Genomic DNA, 20703 nt, shown 5'->3' with positions numbered 1-20703 from the left:
GGTGCAATATAAAATACAAACGATAAGCTTTACTTGTTACTTAAAGTGGATTAAACCAAGGAATAATGGAGGCTAAAAACATAGAAAAGAACATCATAAAAGCACAAACCTTCCAAACAGCCCAAATAATAAAACTAAAAAAGTAGAAAACTGAATCTCCTGAAGAAGAAGAGAAATGCATAATAATTCAAATAAATAAAAGAAAAAGGTCAAAGAGCGGGGGTAAATCAAATGTTCCTGGTGGAACAGGGCGATCACATCCAACATGTGGCTGTGGAGCCTGCCCCGATGCATGTTCCTCCTCTATGGCAGGACCCAGGGTAGGTTCAAGGGAGGGTTCTTTAGACAAGGGTGGTGGCGTCTCAGTTACATCAGTAGATGCTACACTTACTAATTTTAATAGTCATCATGTCTCACTTTTTCACACATTCTAGGCACAAGTCATGTTGACTAGCTCCTATCCAAGGAATGACACATCCAGCATGCTGTCAGAAATTGGCCTGAGGAGCACTGACAGACTGCTCAAAATGTCATTTCTTCAAAAAGTTTGAGTGAAAATTTCCCTGCTTTTAGATTATTAACCTAACTTGAACTGTGGGCTTTATCCCTGGGCAGAAACCGCTTAAGGGAAACAGCACCTATAGAGATAAAATTATGCTAACTACTACCTGTCAGTACACTTGGTGAGATCAATTGAGATCTCAGACACGTACGTTACTTCAGTTATATCACCAGGAAGGGATGTCATGCTATGTGATTTTAGCCAGTGGTTAAAGACATTTTAGAGCAGTTTCATTCTCTCTGCTATATGGGAGAAAATATAATTGAAAGAAGGGGCAAAGAGGCACAAAAAGTTTCAGTTTACTGATTTTCTTAAATCACAGAACAATACACTACTTAAGAAATCAAAGTTAATGACAGAAAATCAGAAAGTTAAATCACTGAACAATAGACGACTTAAAAAATCAGAAAGTTACTAGTTGATCCCTGTCAAGAGCACCAAATTAATTCAGATGCAGCTATAAGAAACCAGGTTGCCTGAAAATTTAAAGTGGATGAAAGTACTAAAAAAGCATACATTGAAAAAAAAATTTTTTTTAGTGGATGAGTTAAATATTTAAACCCTGATATCATTAGCTTTTGCTGTATACCAAACTATCCCCAAACTTAGTAGCTTAAGCCAACATACATTTGTTTATCTCACAGTGCTCTGGGTTGGCAGCTTGGGCTGGGCTCAGCTGGGGGGTCGCTGGGCTCAGCTGGGGGGTTCTGCTGTTGTGGGCCACACTTGACTGATCTTTGCTGGGCTTGTTCACAGGTCTGTGGCCAGCTGCCAGGTCCTCTGGGGAATGGCTGGTCTAAGATGGCTTAGCTGGGTAACTTATCCCTCTTCCACATGGCCTCTCATGCACCACCGGGCTAGCCCGGACCTATTCAAATGGTGGAGGTGACGGAACTGAGGATCAGCAAGTGGAACAGAGCATGCTAAGCCGAATCCTGAGGTTTCTTGGGTTTCTTGAGGCTCATGTCAGAACACACACAGCATGGCTTCTGCCCTATTCTCCTGCCCAAGGCAAGTGTCAAGAGCAGCCAGAGGGTGAATAGACTCCTCCTTTTGGGGTGCAGAGTCAAGTGCCGTTGTTTGGTCACCTTCTACGTGCCCCTCCTCCAATACCAAACTGCAGTGCTCTGTAATGTACTTTAAGACAGAGGTTAAATACTGTATTTTAAGTCTGTTTAGCTAACTAATAAGAAAAAGTGAGGAATTAAATGACTTCATGTTGGGGTGTTAAAAGCCTTGCTTTCATATTGGAGGAAATCCTGGAGTGAGGACAAAGGGATGAAATGTTAAAGGAAACTAAGACTGTAAAGCCAATTCTGGAAGCTAGCCAGCAACTGACTCACAGCAGGACCTGGCTCCTAAATCCTGAAAGAAAGGGTTTTTGAATGATTGGCAAGGGGGTGTTTTCTAAGAGTCTGAATGCCACTGTTCTATTGGCTGTTAGTATCACTGCTAAAATTACAAGGTTTAAAAGGGCCAAAACGGACTTCAGTGTATCAAACTTCAGAAACTTTTTTTTTTTTTTTTTTACTGTGTGTGTAGAAAGCCTACCCCGAATCACAGATTTAAAAGTGCAGCCACGGCCTGACAGGTGTGGCTCAGCGGTTCAGCACAGACCTAGGATCCAGGAGATCGTGGTTTGATTCCCGGTCAGGGCCCCGGTTGGAGGCTGGATCCTCAGCAAGGGGCCTGCAGGAGGCAGCCGATCAATGACTCTCATCATTGATGTTTCTCTCTCTCTCCCTCTCCCTTCCTCTCTCTCAGATCTATAAAAAGTATATTTTAAAAAAATTAAAAAAGTAAAAGTGCGACCACGGAGAACTGGTATTGCCAAGGTTTCTTTGTACATGAAAGAAAGCAGATTTTTTTTTCTCCTAGTTTTCAGGAAGGCAAATGAGACCTAACATCCATCTGGTGCTTTCTTTTCAAGTGAAAATTCTAAACTGTGTTAAACATCTCTGTGGAGAGCCCTGGGGTAAAGAAGAAAATCCATTCGATATCCTCTGGCCTGTTGCTATGTAGGAACAGAGAACGGCGGTTTCAAACATTAAAAAGCCACATATTATTTCTGCTTGATTTAAACATATTTGAGAAGGGGAACCGGCCATAGGATTCCTGAAAAGTGAAACTAAGAGACTTATAAAGGGTCAGAGACTTCACAATGGAGAAAATGGCCATTTCCAAATAAATGGATTGAAAGCCTCTTCAGAGACTTGGGGTGGGGTGGGTGGTGGAGGGAGAAGCGCATTTTTTAAAACCATTGGTGCACAGTCACTGGAGAAGTCGTCTAAATATAAGTCAGACCTAGTCACTCCATAGCATAGAGCCCTCCGGTGTCTTCCCCTTGCGCAACCCGGGTCCCTGCTGTTTTTCCAGCTTACCGTATGACACTCTCTGCCTGGTCACTGCGTTCAGGCCATGCCCCGCTGGCTAGCTGCTGCCTCTGAGCCTCTGCCCTGGTCCCTCTGTCCCTTAGCCTGGAAAGCTCTTCTGTAGGCCTTCTAGCCATTCAGGTTCATTGGCATCCCAGCTCTTCCCTGATACCCTATCTAATGCCTCCCTTTTCCCTTCCCGCAAACCAATTCTCTGTGCAATACCTTATTTCCTTTATAGCACTACTAGTTAACTTGTTTGTGTGTGTGTGTTGTTGTTTTTGTTCTGCTTTGTAAATTACTTGTATTTTTCTGTCTCCTCATACTAGAATATACCAGGGACCTTGTTTTGTCCATTGCTAAGTCTGCTGTACCTCTCGCTGTGCCTGGTATTCAAGAATATTCATGGAGCAAGACAATGAAGGAATTCATGTTTAAAACAAAACCACAGTTGATGTGTAAAGTTATCCTATCTTAGTGTAGATTGTTTGCAATTATAAAATGAGGGCATTGTATGGAAATCTCAAAAAAACAGAGTCTTTTCTCCTCTGTGTGTTGCATCACGCTGACATCAGCTGTCACATAGAGCCTCTAACATTTGGTGACTACAGCAAGTGTTTAACTCCGGAAGGGGGTTGACAAGAAATGCTCTCCGTCTTATCCATTGTGACCTGGAACGTATGTGAAAAAAATCCAAACTGCAGAATACCTAGGGCAGTGCATCTCCACTGATTTGTGTGGCCTAGGAAAAATTTGTGGAACTTCTATTTCTGTTTCTTTTCACCTCATTTTTCAAATTCCTTATTTTCTCTGTTTGGCAATGTATTCAGTTCATTAATGACATAGGAGATATATAGTTTTCCACATGTATTTTATCACATGCAGCATATTTCTGGCCTGTATGTACCATATTTATGTATGGGATGTATCCGCCAATCTAAACGTTGAAAATGAAGATTTACACTGAGTGGTTTTGACTGGAGTGACAAATGCTGTGGGAGGATGTGAACACATTTTTTTAAAGCATAGCTTTTAAAGGATGTTTTACAAGGTAATATGATAACATATATAAACCTATGATTAAAAATATTAAAGGGCCCTGGCCAGTGGCTCAGTTGGTTGGAGCATCTTCCTGTAAACCAAAAGGTTGTGGGTTTGATTCCCGGTCAGGGTACATAACGTAGGTTGTGGGTTCAATCCCCGGTTGGGTGTTTATGGAGGCAACTGATCTATGTTTCTCTCTCTCTCCCTTTCTCTCTTAAAAAAAAGAATAAATAAAAACATATCCGTGGGTGAAGATTAAAAATATATATGTTAAAGGAACAAAATAAAAGAAAGGCTTAGTCTATCCAGTTTGCAATGGAAAACATCATTGGGCCTACCAAAAAAGGTAGAGAAATTCCTGAATAGATGGCATGTTAATTTGGCATGTTAACTAAATAATAGTAAGGTATCTCTCCCCCCATAGCCCCTCAGTACACACACTGTGCTTTCATATCTGCCTGCCAGCCCCATCTCCTGCTAGCTCCCCAGACTTGCTACTCATGTTTATACCTGGCTACTCCCCTTCCTAGGAAGGTAGAAATCTGTGTTTCAGAAGCCCTCTCTGATGATGCCTGCATCCAGCAGAGAAGTTTGGTTGATGTTATTATTCATCATTTCCTTTTCTTTTAGTTGTGTGGGCCATTCATTTAAGATTACAGTCCGGGTCTAGAAAGTTTGGTATGGAGAAGGTGGTTACATCTCATTTGCAAGTAGGCTTTTAAAGACTTTAAGTTCCTTTTGTTAAAAATATCCGTACTGTGTATTTTGTTTGAGTATTTTATAGAAGTATAATAAAAATGAGAGTATTTTACATGGCCGTTTTCCTGAGGTCTCGAATGTATTTTCTGAAAGAGTGACTATGGGAAAGCTATTTTTTTCATTGCCAGACTGATGCATCTTAGCATGGGAAATGCATAGTGCTTTTGTTGCTGCGGGACATTTTTGTACTTTATTATCAAATCACTTTATAATGCCAACTGTTTTTGAAAAATATGGTCTGTGTTCACGTGTTCTTTCAGTGTGGCCGTGTTGCCCTCAGCAGCTTTATAGTAAAGCGCACCCGGGCTGGCACCCTTCCACCCGGATAACTGGCCTGTATAACTCTGGGAACTCACCATCTCACACATTCCTACCTGCTCGCAGGTAGTTAACCTGTATCCTTGCTAACCTTTACGTGAAAAAGAAAAAAAAAACTTCATAAGAGAGAACTGAACAGTAATATACTAAATAAGTGTGCCTTAAGGGTGTATAAATATGTGTTTGCATGTTACTAATTCAATTATGAACATGTGAGAATTTAAAAAATCTATTTCTGGTTAATCATTTCTACTTCCCAGCACACCTATAAACTCTTTGACTTAAGAAGCTGAATACATAATAATGGTTACCGAGTTAAAGATTGACCCTTTGGAGAATTTTTGACTCAGGAGATAAACTTTCATTTGTGAATTATTTATCCATCTAGGACAACGACTCTTGAATACTTTCATCCCTTGAGATCCTCTTATCCTTTCTTTCTACACCCAAATCTTGTTTTCTTCCTGCTTCCTTTGGGCCAGTCCTTATATTGTTTTTCTGCCAGTTAAAGGAGAGAACTTTTTTCATGTTTCTCATTTTAGAATTAATCATGACTTCACCTGAGCTAGCTCTCTCTACTATATAGTAAGTCAGAGATGAGAGGAGCAGAACGCTAGGAGGAAAAAACATTGGTCTGGTTCTAAATACTCTACTGTCATGAACCAGATGTGAATCCTGAGGTTATTCCTTCCATCGTGTCCTTTCACTTTATCCATTGTCTGCTGAATGAGGGGGCTGCCCAGGATGATCTGTCATTTTTTTTTAATTTTTATCAATCTATGGTTTCTTTTAAGGAGAAGGGGAGATGTGAAGGAGGTCCTAACGATAAAGAAAAGCACAATGTTACGGAATAAAATGAACGTGCAGGGTGAGAGAGGAGCAGAGTGTATGTTGAATATCTATGCGTCATATTTGTTCCCTCTACCCTTTCTTTAGGTTATGTTTCTATTTAGTTTAATAACCACTTATTTGGTTTCTCTAATGTTTCTTCTATGAGTGTTGTTCATAGATTTTCAGAGATATGGGATTACTCATGAGATCAACACTGGGAAAATGAAGGGACTATTCTTTAATTCCACATTCCCCAGCTGTTCATGATGGTTTCTCACCATTCCACTTTCTGTCTCTGTTGCTGGCAGTGGTTTGAAAGAACATTCCTTGGAACTGAATATTTCTATCCTGGGACTGTTCCTCAGAGAGGAGCTATGGTCCCGTCATGAGAGATGGGAACCGCATCTATTCATCTAGTCATCGACAGGCATTAGTGCAGTATGTGCCCCACTTAACAGGTTCATTTTTAAAAATTGGTGACACTATTTATGGTCCCTAAGCCTGTGAACTGAACTTCCCCTAAGGCAAGCCAACTTCAGTCCTAGCTGAGGACCAAAAGGGAAATTTGGGTGAAGTCCATAGTGTTTTGACTTCCATGCCCAGAAATTGAAATGTTTCAAGTTCGTGTACTAAAACTACACTAGAAACACCTAAAAGTGATGGGTTCAGGAAACAATGGACTAAACACAGGCCTTGAAAATTCATTTTTATTGTTGTTAATTCTCACACGAGGATATTTTGTCCATTGATTTTTTGAGAGAGAGAGAGAGAGAGAAACATCAATGTGAGAGACGCATAGATTGGTTGCCTCCCACATGCGACCTGACTGGGGCTAGAGATGGAACCTGCAACCCAAGTACATGCCTAGATCGGGAATCGACCCTGCGACCCTGCAGTACTTGGGCCAGTCCTCTAACACCTGAACTATATGGGCCAGGGCAACTTCTTTTCTTTATTTTGAATTTTTTCTCAACGTTAATGAACTGTTCTAAGACAGTGGTAACCAAGCTTGGCATTGTTGTCATTTAGTCCTGATAAGTCTTTGGTGTGAGGGCTGGCCTGGGCACTGTAGCATATTTGACAGCATCCTGGCCTCTACCTTGACATTGCTATTAGATTTTCCCTTATATTGTGACAACAAAAAAATGTCTCCAGACATTGCCAGGTGTCACCAGGGGAAAAGGAAATCGTTCTTGGTGGAGAGCTGCTGATCCAGAGCTTTGATTACTCTGAGCAGGGAGTTACAGATAAACCAACTGTGCGTAGGCAAAGTCAGTTTCTGTAGAGCTCCAGTAATGAAATATTTAAAAGGATTAAAAGGCTCCTCATTTTGTTTTTAAAATCATCTTAAGGAAAAATGTAATCCTTGATAAAGGGACTGGTAAATTCTACACTAAATAATTTTTAAAATTTACTTTCCATAGTAAATAAGTAGAATATATCATGTAATACTAGGTTTCTACCACATACTGATGGAAATAAAGCAAGTGAAATGGACATAATAATAATTAAAACCATATTACCCATAATATATTTTAAAAGCTAAATGTGTTTTCAACAAAAAGTAGCTTTACATGCATTAAAAAGAGACACCCTTTTGATGTTTAAGAGAATGAAAAAGAAAGTCAGCTATAGTGAGTTAGGCATGGTGGTTTTATATATGTTTAGAAATGCCCAAAGATTAAAATAAAATCTGTTCTGTTGTTTGGGTAGGAAGTGACTGGGTTGCATATGTATCTTTACTTTGTGAGACTGATCAGATTCTCACTTTTAAAATGTTGTTTTGGAGAGATGGAACAAATAGCAGAGCCCCAACAGCATGTCCAATAGACTTGCGTTTTAACTTTTCCATTGCAAGTTTCCACTAGTGTCACATAAAACTAGATTGAAGTTATTACATGCAGTAATCGCTTAAAGAAATTAGATGCTTTTTCTAAAGCTATCCTACTTTTCAAATCAGAATTATAGTTCTGTTTTTAGGGGGGAAAATAGGTTGGCAGGGAGATGAGTATTCCCCCCCTTCTATCTGTTCATTTCTCATGGCATACCTCATTTTTACTTCCTGAAGGAGAAAGAAACAATCAAAGTTAATAATGTCATTTTGCCATTTCTGGAAGTAGCTAATATTTGTGTGTACCTCAAATGTAAAGTTATTTGAAATTTTATTGAGATGCCGTTGATAGTAACTTGGAAAGTGAATCATATTATAAAGCTCAGACTATTTATTGGCTTTTCTCTGTATATATTAGAACTAAACATATAAAGAGTCTTTTATGGTATCCATATTGATAGGTATTGTTTTCCTCTTTAGCTGTTCTTGTAATTCAGTTGATTTCTCCAAAGAATTATTGTGTGCTGACTTACAGTCACCTGCTATTTTCACATTTCACATTAAATTATAGCCTAAGCCCAAAATGAGAGGATTGAATTATTACTTTGTATTTATATATAATATCTCATAAACTCCCTCTTGTCCCCCCCCCCAATTATTGTGATGAAAACATGTTTAGGGCAAAATATAGAAAATGTAGAGTTTCTGACATGATGTGCTATTATGTGAAAGAGTATAAAAATTTGAGGAGTTTTGAGTTTCTTACATAAAAATAATTCCGTTTATACTTTAGTTTTGAGTATTTTATCTAGAGGTGTATTGGACGTGCAGCTATTTTTCAGTGCTTTATTTAATCTAATAACCTTGCTCTGTTGCTCTTTTTTTCCTTAACAATGTTTATCATAGTTGAACCGAGACTTTTGGTGACGCATGTATTTAAAATATATTTTTCACATCCCTCACTGATATTAATTGAATGTGACATTTCATAAACATTATACAAATTACTTCACATGGCAGTGCAGAAGTGTGCTTATCTTTCTCATCTGTGGAATGTGGCACACCTTTGACGTCAAAAGTTCCCATTTGACATCAGGGGGGACTTTCAGTACTGAGAGATACAAATCTTCTAGCTATGATAGGAAACACCAGTTTTTTCTTTTAATTGCAATATTTCTATTTGGACATTTTCCAGTTATACACTTGCCAGTTATTGATCTTCCCTTTGCAATCTATGAAATGGTCTATAAAAATGAAATAGTCATTTTCAAATGGGTGGGGGACAGGGAAATGAGTGACCCTAATGTGAAGGGAGTTTCCTCACAGACACAGTGAATCTTCAGTGTCTGACTATGAGGAAGCCAAGGACTACGAGGACTCAGGATTTCCATCTCATTGTTTAGTCCCCAGTCCAGATAACCTAGACTTGTTCTTTAGTTGCGCTGTTCAGGGCTGTTGAAATGTGTGGCAATAGTTTGCACCGTCCAATAGGGTAGCTACTAGCCACTCGTGGCTGTTTCAACTTAAATTTAAATATTAGAAAACGTTTACTCCCCCAGTTGCACCACTGTGTTGAACATGGTCAGTTACTAGTCGGTGCAGATAAAGCACATTTCTATCCTGCAGGAGGTTACAGTGGACAGTGCTGAGGATTCTTGTCCTAGACCAGGATGAAATATTTAGAAACTGTCTTCTCCCTGAAAATCCTCATGAATAAGTGAAATGTTGAAAGTTGATTTTTGTTTTCTTGTTCCTTTTTGAGTCCTTTAGCTGTACCTGTGCGTTGAGGCCCAGAGAATTCTCAGGGCACCCTTGGAAGCCTCCCCCAGGCTTGCGGTCAACTCCAGGCCCCTCCACCCCTCTAGCCTCCCCACAGCAGCCCTGCTTCTGTCTGCTTTACAGCTTGGAGTTTCCTGCTAGAATAGTTTGTGCACAAGTGATTGTTTCTCTCAAATGATTAGAAATCTGTTCTTGTTGATTTATAGAGGCCTGATTGGTTTGGGAGGTTTATAAAAAGAAGTCACAGTATTTTGGGAATTTCTTCTTACTACACCATCCCCCCCAACTTAATAGCTATGTGCTCAGGTTAAACATTGTTAGATGTCACTGCTTCTAATATGACTAGAATACACAATATTAGGTTGTTATATGGCCAAAATAAGGAAAATGTTTCAAGATAAACAATGACATCTAATTTTCTAGTGATAGCAGTAACTTTTTTTTTGGTATATTCTTAGGGAGATTTTTTTTTTTTAATGCCTTAATTCTTTTTCTTTCTCTCCTTTTTTTCAAAATAAGGATTTGAAAATAATGATTTGATTATTTTGATCAAAATAATGATTTGATTCCTTAACTTCCTCCTAGTGTGACCACTAAAGCTGTTTAAATTATTTTTAAACATATGAATTCATGAACTTAATAGGTTGTGTTTCAGTTTATTGCAGTTATTGTCATTTTTGCCACTCAGATTGTTCTGCACCGACTGCTGGGAGCCTCATCAGCTCTGCTCTTTTTTGGCCTAACTCAGTAGAGCCTGGGCGCTTTCTTGCTTCCTGGAGCACCGACAGGATGCCGCATACCCGTTTCGCCATTTCCTACATAAAACTTTTACTCACGCATTTTTTTAAGAGACTCTTACGATAGTTCTAAAAGAAGAAAAGCTCCATTTTACCTTTTTTCTCCTATTTTAACACAGTCTACAGAAACACATGCCAAAAATTCAGGAAGCTACAAAAATCCTGCAGCACATATACTAGTTTGAATATGAATATAGTTATTACAGGAAAGGGATACAGTGCTCAGTAGAAGAGGAGTTGGGTAGGTGTCGGCTTATGTGATCACTTGAAGCATTGAGGTGGTCAGGCTTTGAGGCAAGTGTAGTTTTGCTGTTCCATTTCAAATTATATCGCATGCGCCGGACCTCTGAACTGTTAGCTTCTCTAACTACGCATGTACAGAAATACAAAAGGAGATGTACAGCTCATTAGAAATCAGCAAAGTTATTGTTTCTTAAGATCTTTGTATTGTGAGCAATGAGAAACCAGAATTTTAAATATTTGTAAATTTATTTTAAGCTCATCTGAATGTTTCAGTTTTATCTGCATGTCCCACTTAATGAAAAACACAAAGGGCCAGGCATATAATCAAAGAGTGGGCATCTGCTGAGGGTGGTTGGACAGAGGCTGAGTAATCTGTGATGTAAGTTAAACCACGTTTCCTTTCATATCTCCTAGCCCCGTTTTTCACTCTTTTCATGGCAGAGTGCTTGGCAATCTTTTCTTTAGGCTGATGGAAACTACTTATAATATTCATTTATCCTCATTATTTTCACTGTTAATCATTCCTTAACAGTCCATTTCCCATTTTTGCCCTAAAATTTAAATTTCACCTTACTGATATGCATGCCAGCATTTCCCTTTTGGCAGTGAATCTGTGTAATAAACAAGGTATAGAGAGTGGAGTTTGGGTGGAATCAACATCTGCAAAAGGTTTTATCTTCACACCTCTCATTTCCTTTTGTCTTTTATCTTGCCTGGGCATAGCCCATTTATGTATAAATCTGTATGTTTTATATATTTATGTATAAATCTGTATGTTTATATATGCATTCGTTTCTTAGATCCTATCACTGCTCCAAGACTGAGGTAGCATTTGGAGGTTCACTTGGAAGAATTTGGTCTTCATATGCCCCTTAGCTGAGTAAGGGGAGAAGCCACTGTTTTCTGTGATCGCAGCCAGTCATTATGGAGCAGTTGGCTCTGATACGCTTGCACAGACACAAATTGAGTCCGACAGGACTGATGTCGCCTGGACTTTGCTGTCATTAGAAATTCAGGCATGAGGGTAGGAGCGGTGAAAGGAGGCGGGGCGGGGGAGGATCTGATTTCTTTAGCACTTTTCCTATGAAGTTTTGAGTATTTAACATTTGATAGCTGTGAACTGTTTGATAAGTTGTTCTCCAGATCAGATTGATAACAGTAGCTGATTTGGAGCAGCTGGCTAGCTTTTGGTTTCAAGTAGATGTGTTTCAGTGTACAACATGCTTCTTCATGCCACCCACAAACTGACAAAAAGAAAAAAAAGCCTACTTAGTGGAATGGTAATTAGAATGATTTCTCCCTTCCTTTTAGTTTTATCTTTCCTGCATTCAAACCACTCATGCATAGTAATGAAAAAGATACTATCTTAAAAAAATAATTTTCATATTTAAGCTCAGTTTCAGAAAAGACACACTATAGGATCTGCATTACAATACGTTTTTAAAAGACAAGTTATTTTAGTGGATTCGGTTATTTCTGGATATCTCTAGTATTTCCTGTCAAAAATTTTTTGTGTTTCAAATATTTCAATATAGTAAACTTAAAGATACACTGTTTCATTTTGGAAACAAATTCTGATTGTCATTCTCAAGTTCATCTCACAATGATAGAGGAAACAATAGTATTCATTATTTTTTTTCTCTCTCTCTCATGAGCCTACTCTATAAGATGCCCTGTAAGATTTATCGAAGGTTTCATAGGAACAATTATTTATCACCTGAAGAGTCATACTTCAAATGATTGCTTGAAGCCAGTTACCTCTTCCCTTTTTTTCCCTTCCCACCAGGACCACCATCACTCTTACGGTCTGTGTTACTTCTCACCTGGGACTCCTGCTATGGCCTAATAGCATTCTCTAAATCATCCCACATTCAGCCGTCAGTTCATCTTCCCGCAGCCTGGTTGCATGTTGTTCCTTGGCTCCAAGACATTAAGTCGCTCTCTTTGTGGTTTGCTAAGTAGAGGCTGGTTGACTTAGATTGGTGTCCCAGGCTGTCCACGATCCCTTTTTTCCCCCTAAGCCTGACCCATTTTGCGGCCTCTTCTTTTGGTTTCCTGATGGATCCATCATGCCAACCCAGTGTCTCAGTGTGGTCTCTGGACCAGCTACATCAGCATCACCCAGAAACTTGTTAGAAATGCAAATTTTTGGACCTGACCGCAGACCTACTGAATCTCAGACTCTGGGGTGATGCCCAGCTATCTGTTTCAACAAGCCTTCCAAGTGGATCTGATGTACACAGACATTTAAGCAAGCGCTGCCCCAGGCAGACCGGGCAACTCACCTTTTCCAAAGTTCCTATCCCATTGCCCTGCCTCTGCCTAGAATTCCTGAACAGCTTTTCTCTCTTCTTGGTAAAATCCTGCCTATATTCCAAGGTCCAGTTTGAATGGCTTTTTCCAAGATGCCATTCCTGATCCTATTTTTTTCTTTCTTTCTTTTTGTTAATCTTTGCCTGAGGCTATTTTTTCCGTTGATTTTTAAAGAAAGTGGAGGGGGTGGTGAGAGACAGAGAGGGAGAGAAACATCAATATAAGAGAGACACATAGATTGGTTGCCTCCTGCTTGAGCCCGGACGAGGTCAGGGAACGAATCTACAACTGAGGAATCTAACCCTTAACCCTTCGATGCGCAGGCCTATGCTCTACCACTGAGCCACACTGGCCAGGTCCTGGGCCTATCTTTGATGGCATTGCTTGGTTTTCCTTCCTGGCACTAATCACTTATTAACTTACTCTAGTTATCCTATGTATCTGCCGTATTTTCCTTACTAAAGTGGACAGTCACAGAAGATAGAATTTGACTCATTTGTATACCTCCCAATACTGTGCCAAGTGGCATCTCTGATATCTTGCACGCAGTAGGCTCTCTAAAAATAGTTTGTGTCTTATTGATTTTACGTAGAAGATCAAGAAAACTAAGCCCTTGCCCAGCAGGCATATAAAAATCCTATTAAATCAAAGTGGCTCACACTAACTGTTGTTTTGACTTACTGAAGTCGAACTAGACTTGAACGTTGACGTGTCTTCAGGGAAGAAGCCAAATGTGCTCGTGTAAAAAATGCCAACCTCTCCTGTGCAGCTGAAGAAGTTGAATTGGCCCTGTCACTTCACCTGGTGCCAGGAAAGCAGCTTCCATTATTCTGTCAATGATAGACTTTTATCCCGCACGGTGCGGCTTCTTAAATCTTTCTTAGAGCCTTGCTGTGCTCCCTCCCACCCATGCACTCACGTCATGTTTCCTAAGAAGTGACAAGTTTCTTCTCACAGGGGGTTGCCCCAAAGGTGGCATAAGCAGAGAGGGAAATTCAAGGTGGCTGGCTTTCGGATGGCCGGGCAGTGGGAACAAGAGAGCCGAGGGCTGCCCCATGGTACGATCCAAGGTATTTGCTTCCCGATACAAAGGCATCGTGGTTACACTATCTTGCGTATTTATAATGGGTTGTGTGTCTCGGTGGCGCTTGTGATGGCACAAGGGGACCGGAGCGAGGAGTCTAAGCCGTCTTTGTGTTCTCTCCCCTCTCTTCTCTCTGGCTGTCCCCTCCCAGGCTCTGAAAGCGCTGCAGCTGAAGTTTCGGAGCGGACACGCTCGCCGGGCGTCCAGGCAGTGACCGCGGGCTGCGGGCGCGGGCCGCCGGGCTGCAGGATGGTGCGGGTGGCCAGGCCGCTGCTGCTGCTCCTCGCCTTCTTCCTCCGCGCGGATGCTGAGAGTAAGCCCTTCTCCCCGCTCTCGGGCCGACCATAATGAGGGGTTTTGTTTGCAGTTGGCACCCGGCTCAGGGCCTCTGAATGCGTTTCCTTTGGAAGTAAATCCCGAGACACTGTGGGATTCTCCTTGGCCACCAGCCAGCCTTTGAAAGAGATTATTGATGTGACTTCCTGACCATTTCCTCTCTCTCTTAATGCCCTTCTTTTTTGTGCATCTAACTGCTCCTACTGTTTTGTCCCTCCCTTTTTTTTAATACTCTTACCAGTCGGGTGGCAAAGATACTATGAGACCAATGACATAACGCAGACTGGAGTTAACCAGTTGGTGTTGCCAATAAGTAAATATTGTTGAGACCCATTAGAAGTTTCTTTAGTTTTGTGGATATTTCTATGTTTAGAAAAACGCACAATGTCACATTGAGCCCAATTAAACTTCCAAGCCCCTTGTAGCTGTCAGAGCAGCTGTTCTCATGTACTGTTTCCGACAGCTGTCGTCGAGTACAGCATTCAAACAAATCAAGCAGAACTGACAACTCTGTGGCTGGGTGAAGGGTGTGGAAATGTGAGAAGTCTGCCGAGTAGAGACACCAAAGTTTGGGTGATTGGACTCAATTTATGAAACTGAGATTGTGGTCAATTAGCTTGCCAATTAATGCAAAGATCACATCTCCTTCGTAATTAGGGAATCATTAGGTCTACCTTGTTCGCATATGTTTCTTTTCCCATCCGTCCTGTGGCCTTTTGGAAGCGATAGTACTGGAAAAAGGCATGTCTGTGGCTTGTACTCACAGCATGTCTGGTTCCTAGGCAGTGGTTTTAGCTCATATGAGAGTTGGCCGTTCTCGTTGGGAGTCCCCTGGTCCTATGAAAATGTGTAACATCTGCAGTCATTAGCTTTTCCCTCCACCTACTATTTCAGTGAGATTAAATTTGATTCATGTTTAGGATGTTTCTAAGACAAGGATCCTGTTCCTAGTTGGCCCCTACCTATTAATTGCATTTTGACAAGAATTTCCTCAATAGCAGCCAATTTCTTTGTTTAAATAGGAGCTCTGTTTTCTAAAGAGAGCTTTCCAGGAGTAAAAGAATAATGTTAATAATAGGATACATATGGAACACGCATGTTTTAAGCACAACATTCTCTGGTTAATAATGTATATAGTTTCCTAATTAGCACTTGGGAGTGTTGGTTTAGAGCGAAGCCAAGGAATTTTTCATACAATGCCAGCAAATAATTAACTGGGAAAAGACCCAAATGAAAGATGCTCTTGTTATTTTAAAGCCCTTTATGTCAAAACCTATTTTAAAGTTGAAATCTAAATTTAGTTTATTAAAGAAATTGGGCATATGGCTTTATTTTCCTGTTTCAGCTAGAGTGAAAAAGTAAGTTGTTTTACAATTGTTAATTTTTGGCAAAAGCATATGAGGACCCTGGGAACCCACTTTAATATCAGATTGCAGTTAGGGATTTTCTTAGTTATTATATATAATTATTTATCCATGAAGTTATCCTTTCAGATAAGTAGAAATGTTCTTCTACTGAGTACCTATTCTTTTGTTTCATTCTATGATGGAAAGTGGCAGATATATGTCAAGAGTTTAGGAATAAGGAATTATTTTTTATGTTTTAAAAAATAATCTAGCCTGATTGGTGTAGCTCAGTGGTTGAGCACTGACCTATGAACCAGGAGGTCACTGTTTGGTTCCCAGTCAGGCACATGCCCGGGCTGTGGGCTCGATCCTCAGTAGGGGGCCTGCAGGAGACAGCTGATCAATGACTCTCATCATAAATGTTTCTATCTCTCTCTCCCACTCCTTTCCTCTCTCTGAAATCAATAAAAACATTAAAAAGAAATCTATGTTACAGGTGATCATCACCTTCTCTATCTCCTCCTGCTCCTCCCCTGACTCCCTCTCCTTCTCTTTCATCACGCTGCTTATAGCATAGTCTTACACAAGAGCTAACAAAGGCCTGATTAGCAATTTTTAGTTAAATTAAGATATTTACAGTGTTACATTTTCGTGTGACATCAGCCTCCAACCTCAAGACAGAACCTGGAAAAGAATCCATTCTCTCTCATTCTTCCTATTGCAACTAAAGTGTGGGGACAGGCTTCTTCTTTGCAAATTAATTTTGTATCATTTGCCCTCGTCTACTCAGCCTTGATTTAGTATTTTCCCTTTAACAGATTCACTTGGCATTGTTGAATAGCATGTTTAAATTAACCTGAGCTTCCTGCTGAAAGAGAAAAAAAAGAGCCATTTTTCTTTTGTGTATTTTAAAAGAAGAAAGACCATCCCTTAGTAATCTCCTGGAGGATATTCATGGTAGCTGAAAGCTCATGGTAGAGTTGGAGATCATTTCCGTCACTAAGAATGTTTCAAGAACAACTGATAAAATAGGATATAGACTGTAACCTATTAACTTGTGCCATCACCTTCTCTTAAAACTAAAAACAATCAAGATATGGGTAGCAGTGCAGAAAAAAGTGTTTTCTTCACCATCACATAAAGACAAAAATGTTCAGGCTTCAATTGCCTGTGTCACCGGTTTATTTCTCTATGCCTTCATTAGCACATTTAGCCATGTTTGTTTTTCCTTTTTAACTAAATGTGTTTTGTATGTTCGCAAGTGATCAGGAGTCCTATTTCAAAATTTAATAGTAGCTTGTCAGAGCAATTTGAGAACTATGAAATCATTAATTTTCTTTCACTTTTGAAGAAGGGGACCACAAAGGGTTAGGAAATGGAAAGAAGCCACTCTCTAGTTTGTAATGTTAATTTAATGTGTTCAACTCAATGCCTTTTGAAATGACTAACTCCATAGAGCCAGGGAGTCAGGATTATAATCTGCTGTGTGGAACACCACAGAAAGGTGTTAGGTGTGATGTTGCATTAAGGAGGAGAGTACTTAGGAGCCTTGGTTCAAACCCAGGCTGAAAAATTATGATAATATTCCTTAATCAGAAAATTAGTCTTTACCATTGCCAATTTCAAATTCCCTACAGGTCCCCACTGTTAGGTCTAGATGTGTGCATGGATCTTATTTCTTTGCACTCCTGCCTTGAATGTTTGGAATGATTTTGCTTGTTTCTTGAATGCATGTACCCACGGTAGAACTATAGTCTCGGGAAGGAGTTGAGTTTGACTTCTTTTTGAGCACTAGCAGTAGCTCTTCCTCCTGCCAGGCCAACTAGTTTTCTAGTTTAGGTAGTGATCCGATTGAGGTCAATTCAGTGATAGCATGGGTGCAAATTCAAGATAAATTTAAATGGTATAATATCGGTGTAATCCTGGGGTGAATATTTTTCTTTTGGCTGAGTTTCATATTGGTTTCTGTTAGTTTTATTTCACATGAAGCTTTAGTTTGTTATTTACCAATCATTATTTTTAACTAGATGCAAGCCAAGAAGCTACTGTTAGCACCTTTTTCCATCAAACTGGTTTCACTTCAGTGAAATCACTTACCACTTACTGTTACATTCTAGACCTCAGTTAACACTTTGGCCACTATAATTGGACCTGCATGTTTACTACATCTTCCTTAGAAACCATAACTCTCGATAGTTTAATTCCTCAAATGGTCTCATCCATTCATTTTCTGTTGCGTTTTGCCATTTTTTAAAAATCTCCGATGGTGAACACTCCTTCATTTTCATTCCTTAGTGTAAAGGAACCTTCTTATATTCCCTATGAACTCACTATATTTCTGTCCTATGTGGAAGCAATCCATTTTCCGTTTGTTTTTATACCATTATATCCAGGGAATGTCTTTATTTCGTTGGCATTAGAGAATAGACTGATCGCTATGCTGTAAGATAACTATTTTCCCCTGTGTATTTCCTGATGAGCAGCATAGGGTAATGATTAAGAAATAGACCTTTAAGTCAGTCTGGTTTTAAGTTCTGGCTGTCATTTTGTAATCTGGAACATTACAAAATGCTCCCTGCCTCAGTTTCCTTATCTTTAAAATGTGGATGATGATGATGTTGGTAATGATGATGCTCACGGTGTAGTAGAGGCTGTATTCTTGAGTTTTATGAAGATTAAATGAGTTAATGTAAACATAGATCCGCAGGTGACTTATGGTACATGTTTAATAAATACTATCTGTTATTATATCCTTATTTAAAAATTAAGCTAACATTTTTATTGATCACTTGGGTTAGGTGCTGTGCTCAAATTCTTTCATTTGACCTACAGATTATCAAAATCTGAGTGGTCCATAAACCAGGTTCCTTGCAGCATGTGAAAGTCCCCAGCTTGCCTTTCTGTGAAGTCCTAAACAAAGGAGACTCTTATCAACTCTCATTCTAGGAATAAAGCTGAAAATTAAGGGGGGAAATTATGAAGCATATCTACTTCAGTTAAGCTTTAAAAATATATTTTTTCTGCTCGGCTGGTGTGGCTCAGTTTTGACCTATGATCCAAGTTATTGCAGTTCGATTCCCAGTCAGGGCATATGCCGGGGTTGTGGGCTTGATCCCTGATTGGAGGGCGTGCAGGAGGCATTTGATCAATGACTCTCATCACTGATGTTTCTATCTCTCTCCCCCTCTCCCTTCCTCTCTGAAATCAATAAAGACATATTTAAAATATATATATGTATGTATGTGTGTGTGTGTGTGTATATATATATACATCTTCTTTCTTAGACTTACTATTTTAAAATTAATTTGGCTTGATCTAATGGATAATGGATAGTGTTCTCATCTTTCTGTTCTGTTGCTTCTTACAATGCTCTTGCTTGGGCTTCTCAGAGGATGGAGCTATAGATATTTACTGTAAGCAAGTACAGTATTATATGGGCCAGTGGTCCAGATAGCTGGAGATGGAGGTAAGCATGGTAAGGAAGAGAGTGAATTGGTTTTGATATGACCAGAACTTATTGGTTTGAAGGGCAGAGCAAATGATACCTTCAGAGAAATAGCCTAAATCAAATAGTTAGACCTTCCAAATGAAATTAAGAATGGAAAGGATTTCTTTCTTAGGCTATCAAAGTGCATATATCCCATCAGACAGGGCCATTTCACAATGAGAACATTCATATCTCATTAAAAGTATATTTCTGTTATTATCTTAGATCATGAGTGCTTGGATATTTATTTATTTATTTATTTATTTATTTACTTTCTATCACAAACCATGAAGCCATCCTTTTACAGGTATATAGGTAAATTGCTTGGGATAAAGAAAATGTTCTAAAATTAGATTAGGGTGATGGTGCTAATTGAATATATAAACACATTAAGTTCTGTTAAATTACATCTTTTCAATGGACAGACTGTATAATGTGTGAATTATATATCAATAAAGGTATTTAAAAAAGAAAAAGTGAATTGCTCCTTAACGCAGGTCTTTGGTTAGATTCCCCTTGGTATATGCAGCCCTGAAAGGAAAGCGTGTTGGTTTCTGCAGGCCTCTTAGCAGACATGTGCTCTGCGGAGAGCAGGGAGCAAGCCCGTTCCTTGACCACGCTTCTCAGCGCCTGCCTTCGTTTCCTTTCCTCTGAACTCACAGAGGTGTGGCAAAATAAAAACCTTGCTGCTTCCTCCTCTCCTCCCCTCATTTAAAGTAGCCAAATTAGCAGCATCCAGCTGTCTTTAGCAAGGAAAATGTTCCAGCTATTTTACTGTTCCCCTAGCCCCATTGCACAGTTTTCTGAGGCTTTCTGAATTAATTGCTCCCAGCAGAGCTGTATCTACCTAGTAAGGTTAAGATCATGTCTCAAAATCAACAAATGCATACACTTCAAAGCATTTTGAGTATAGAGGGATTAGCTTTTTAAAAAAATTCAAAAGTATGATATATTTGGTATCTCTGATCTCTATGATGAGACCGTAAGCTTGAAGGATGGAACAATATCTAAAATATTTGTGAATTACTTGTGATTGCTAATAGCCTGGTCATAATTGATTAATCTGTTCTCATTTATTTTCCTTCACATTCTTAGTGTATTTCATTTTTCTCAGTTAGCTACTATTTACGTGACTCATTCCAAATAACCATCATTTGTGTGGGAGCCCCCTCTCTCCTACACGTACTATCCTGCTTCAGTTAATTCAGGAAACTTTCAAATGACAGCTATCTTGAAATGAAGAATCGGAGAGAAAAGTGATTGTGTGGAAACCAATTCCCTTACCTATAATTTTTTCTGTTCCCTTTTTCTCAGTTTGCTTTTGCTCCATTTATTCGTTCACCAAGCTGGTGTGTGTGTGTATGCTTGCATGAAAAGCTTCGTGCAAAATTATGCAGATATAAAGATTTAAAGAAGTGTGGTTTCATATCAGCTTGTACTCTGTCTTCAGAATTCAGAATTCACTTTCCAGAACTCTCTCAAGCAGTATTTTCAGACTTTATCTCCAGACAGAAAGTAGTCCTTAAGAAAATGGACTCAGGAGCTGGAATACGGGTGTTCAGATCCTGCCTCTGCTGTATAGTTATTCTGACCATGGGCAG

The 20703-nt window shown here is 39.5% G+C and overlaps 1 protein-coding gene across 21 annotated transcripts in view; it reads left to right on the top strand.

Moving 5' to 3' along the window:
- The window catches only part of PTPRD (protein tyrosine phosphatase receptor type D), a 1875931-nt gene that overhangs the window by 1497416 nt on the left and 357812 nt on the right, over positions 1 to 20703 (top strand). For all 21 annotated transcript variants that reach the window (XM_081152197.1, XM_081152189.1, XM_081152196.1 and 18 more), the window contains one exon: positions 14085 to 14246. In XM_081152197.1, coding sequence (XP_081008323.1) covers positions 14183 to 14246 — 64 coding nt within the window. In that variant the 5' untranslated portion in view covers positions 14085 to 14182. The remainder of the gene's footprint in view (positions 1 to 14084; positions 14247 to 20703) is intronic.

Source organism: Miniopterus schreibersii (genome assembly GCF_964146895.1).
Source record: "Miniopterus schreibersii genome assembly, chromosome: 11".
NCBI lineage: Eukaryota > Metazoa > Chordata > Mammalia > Chiroptera > Miniopteridae > Miniopterus > Miniopterus schreibersii.
This window is presented reverse-complemented; position numbering and strand designations above follow the sequence as displayed.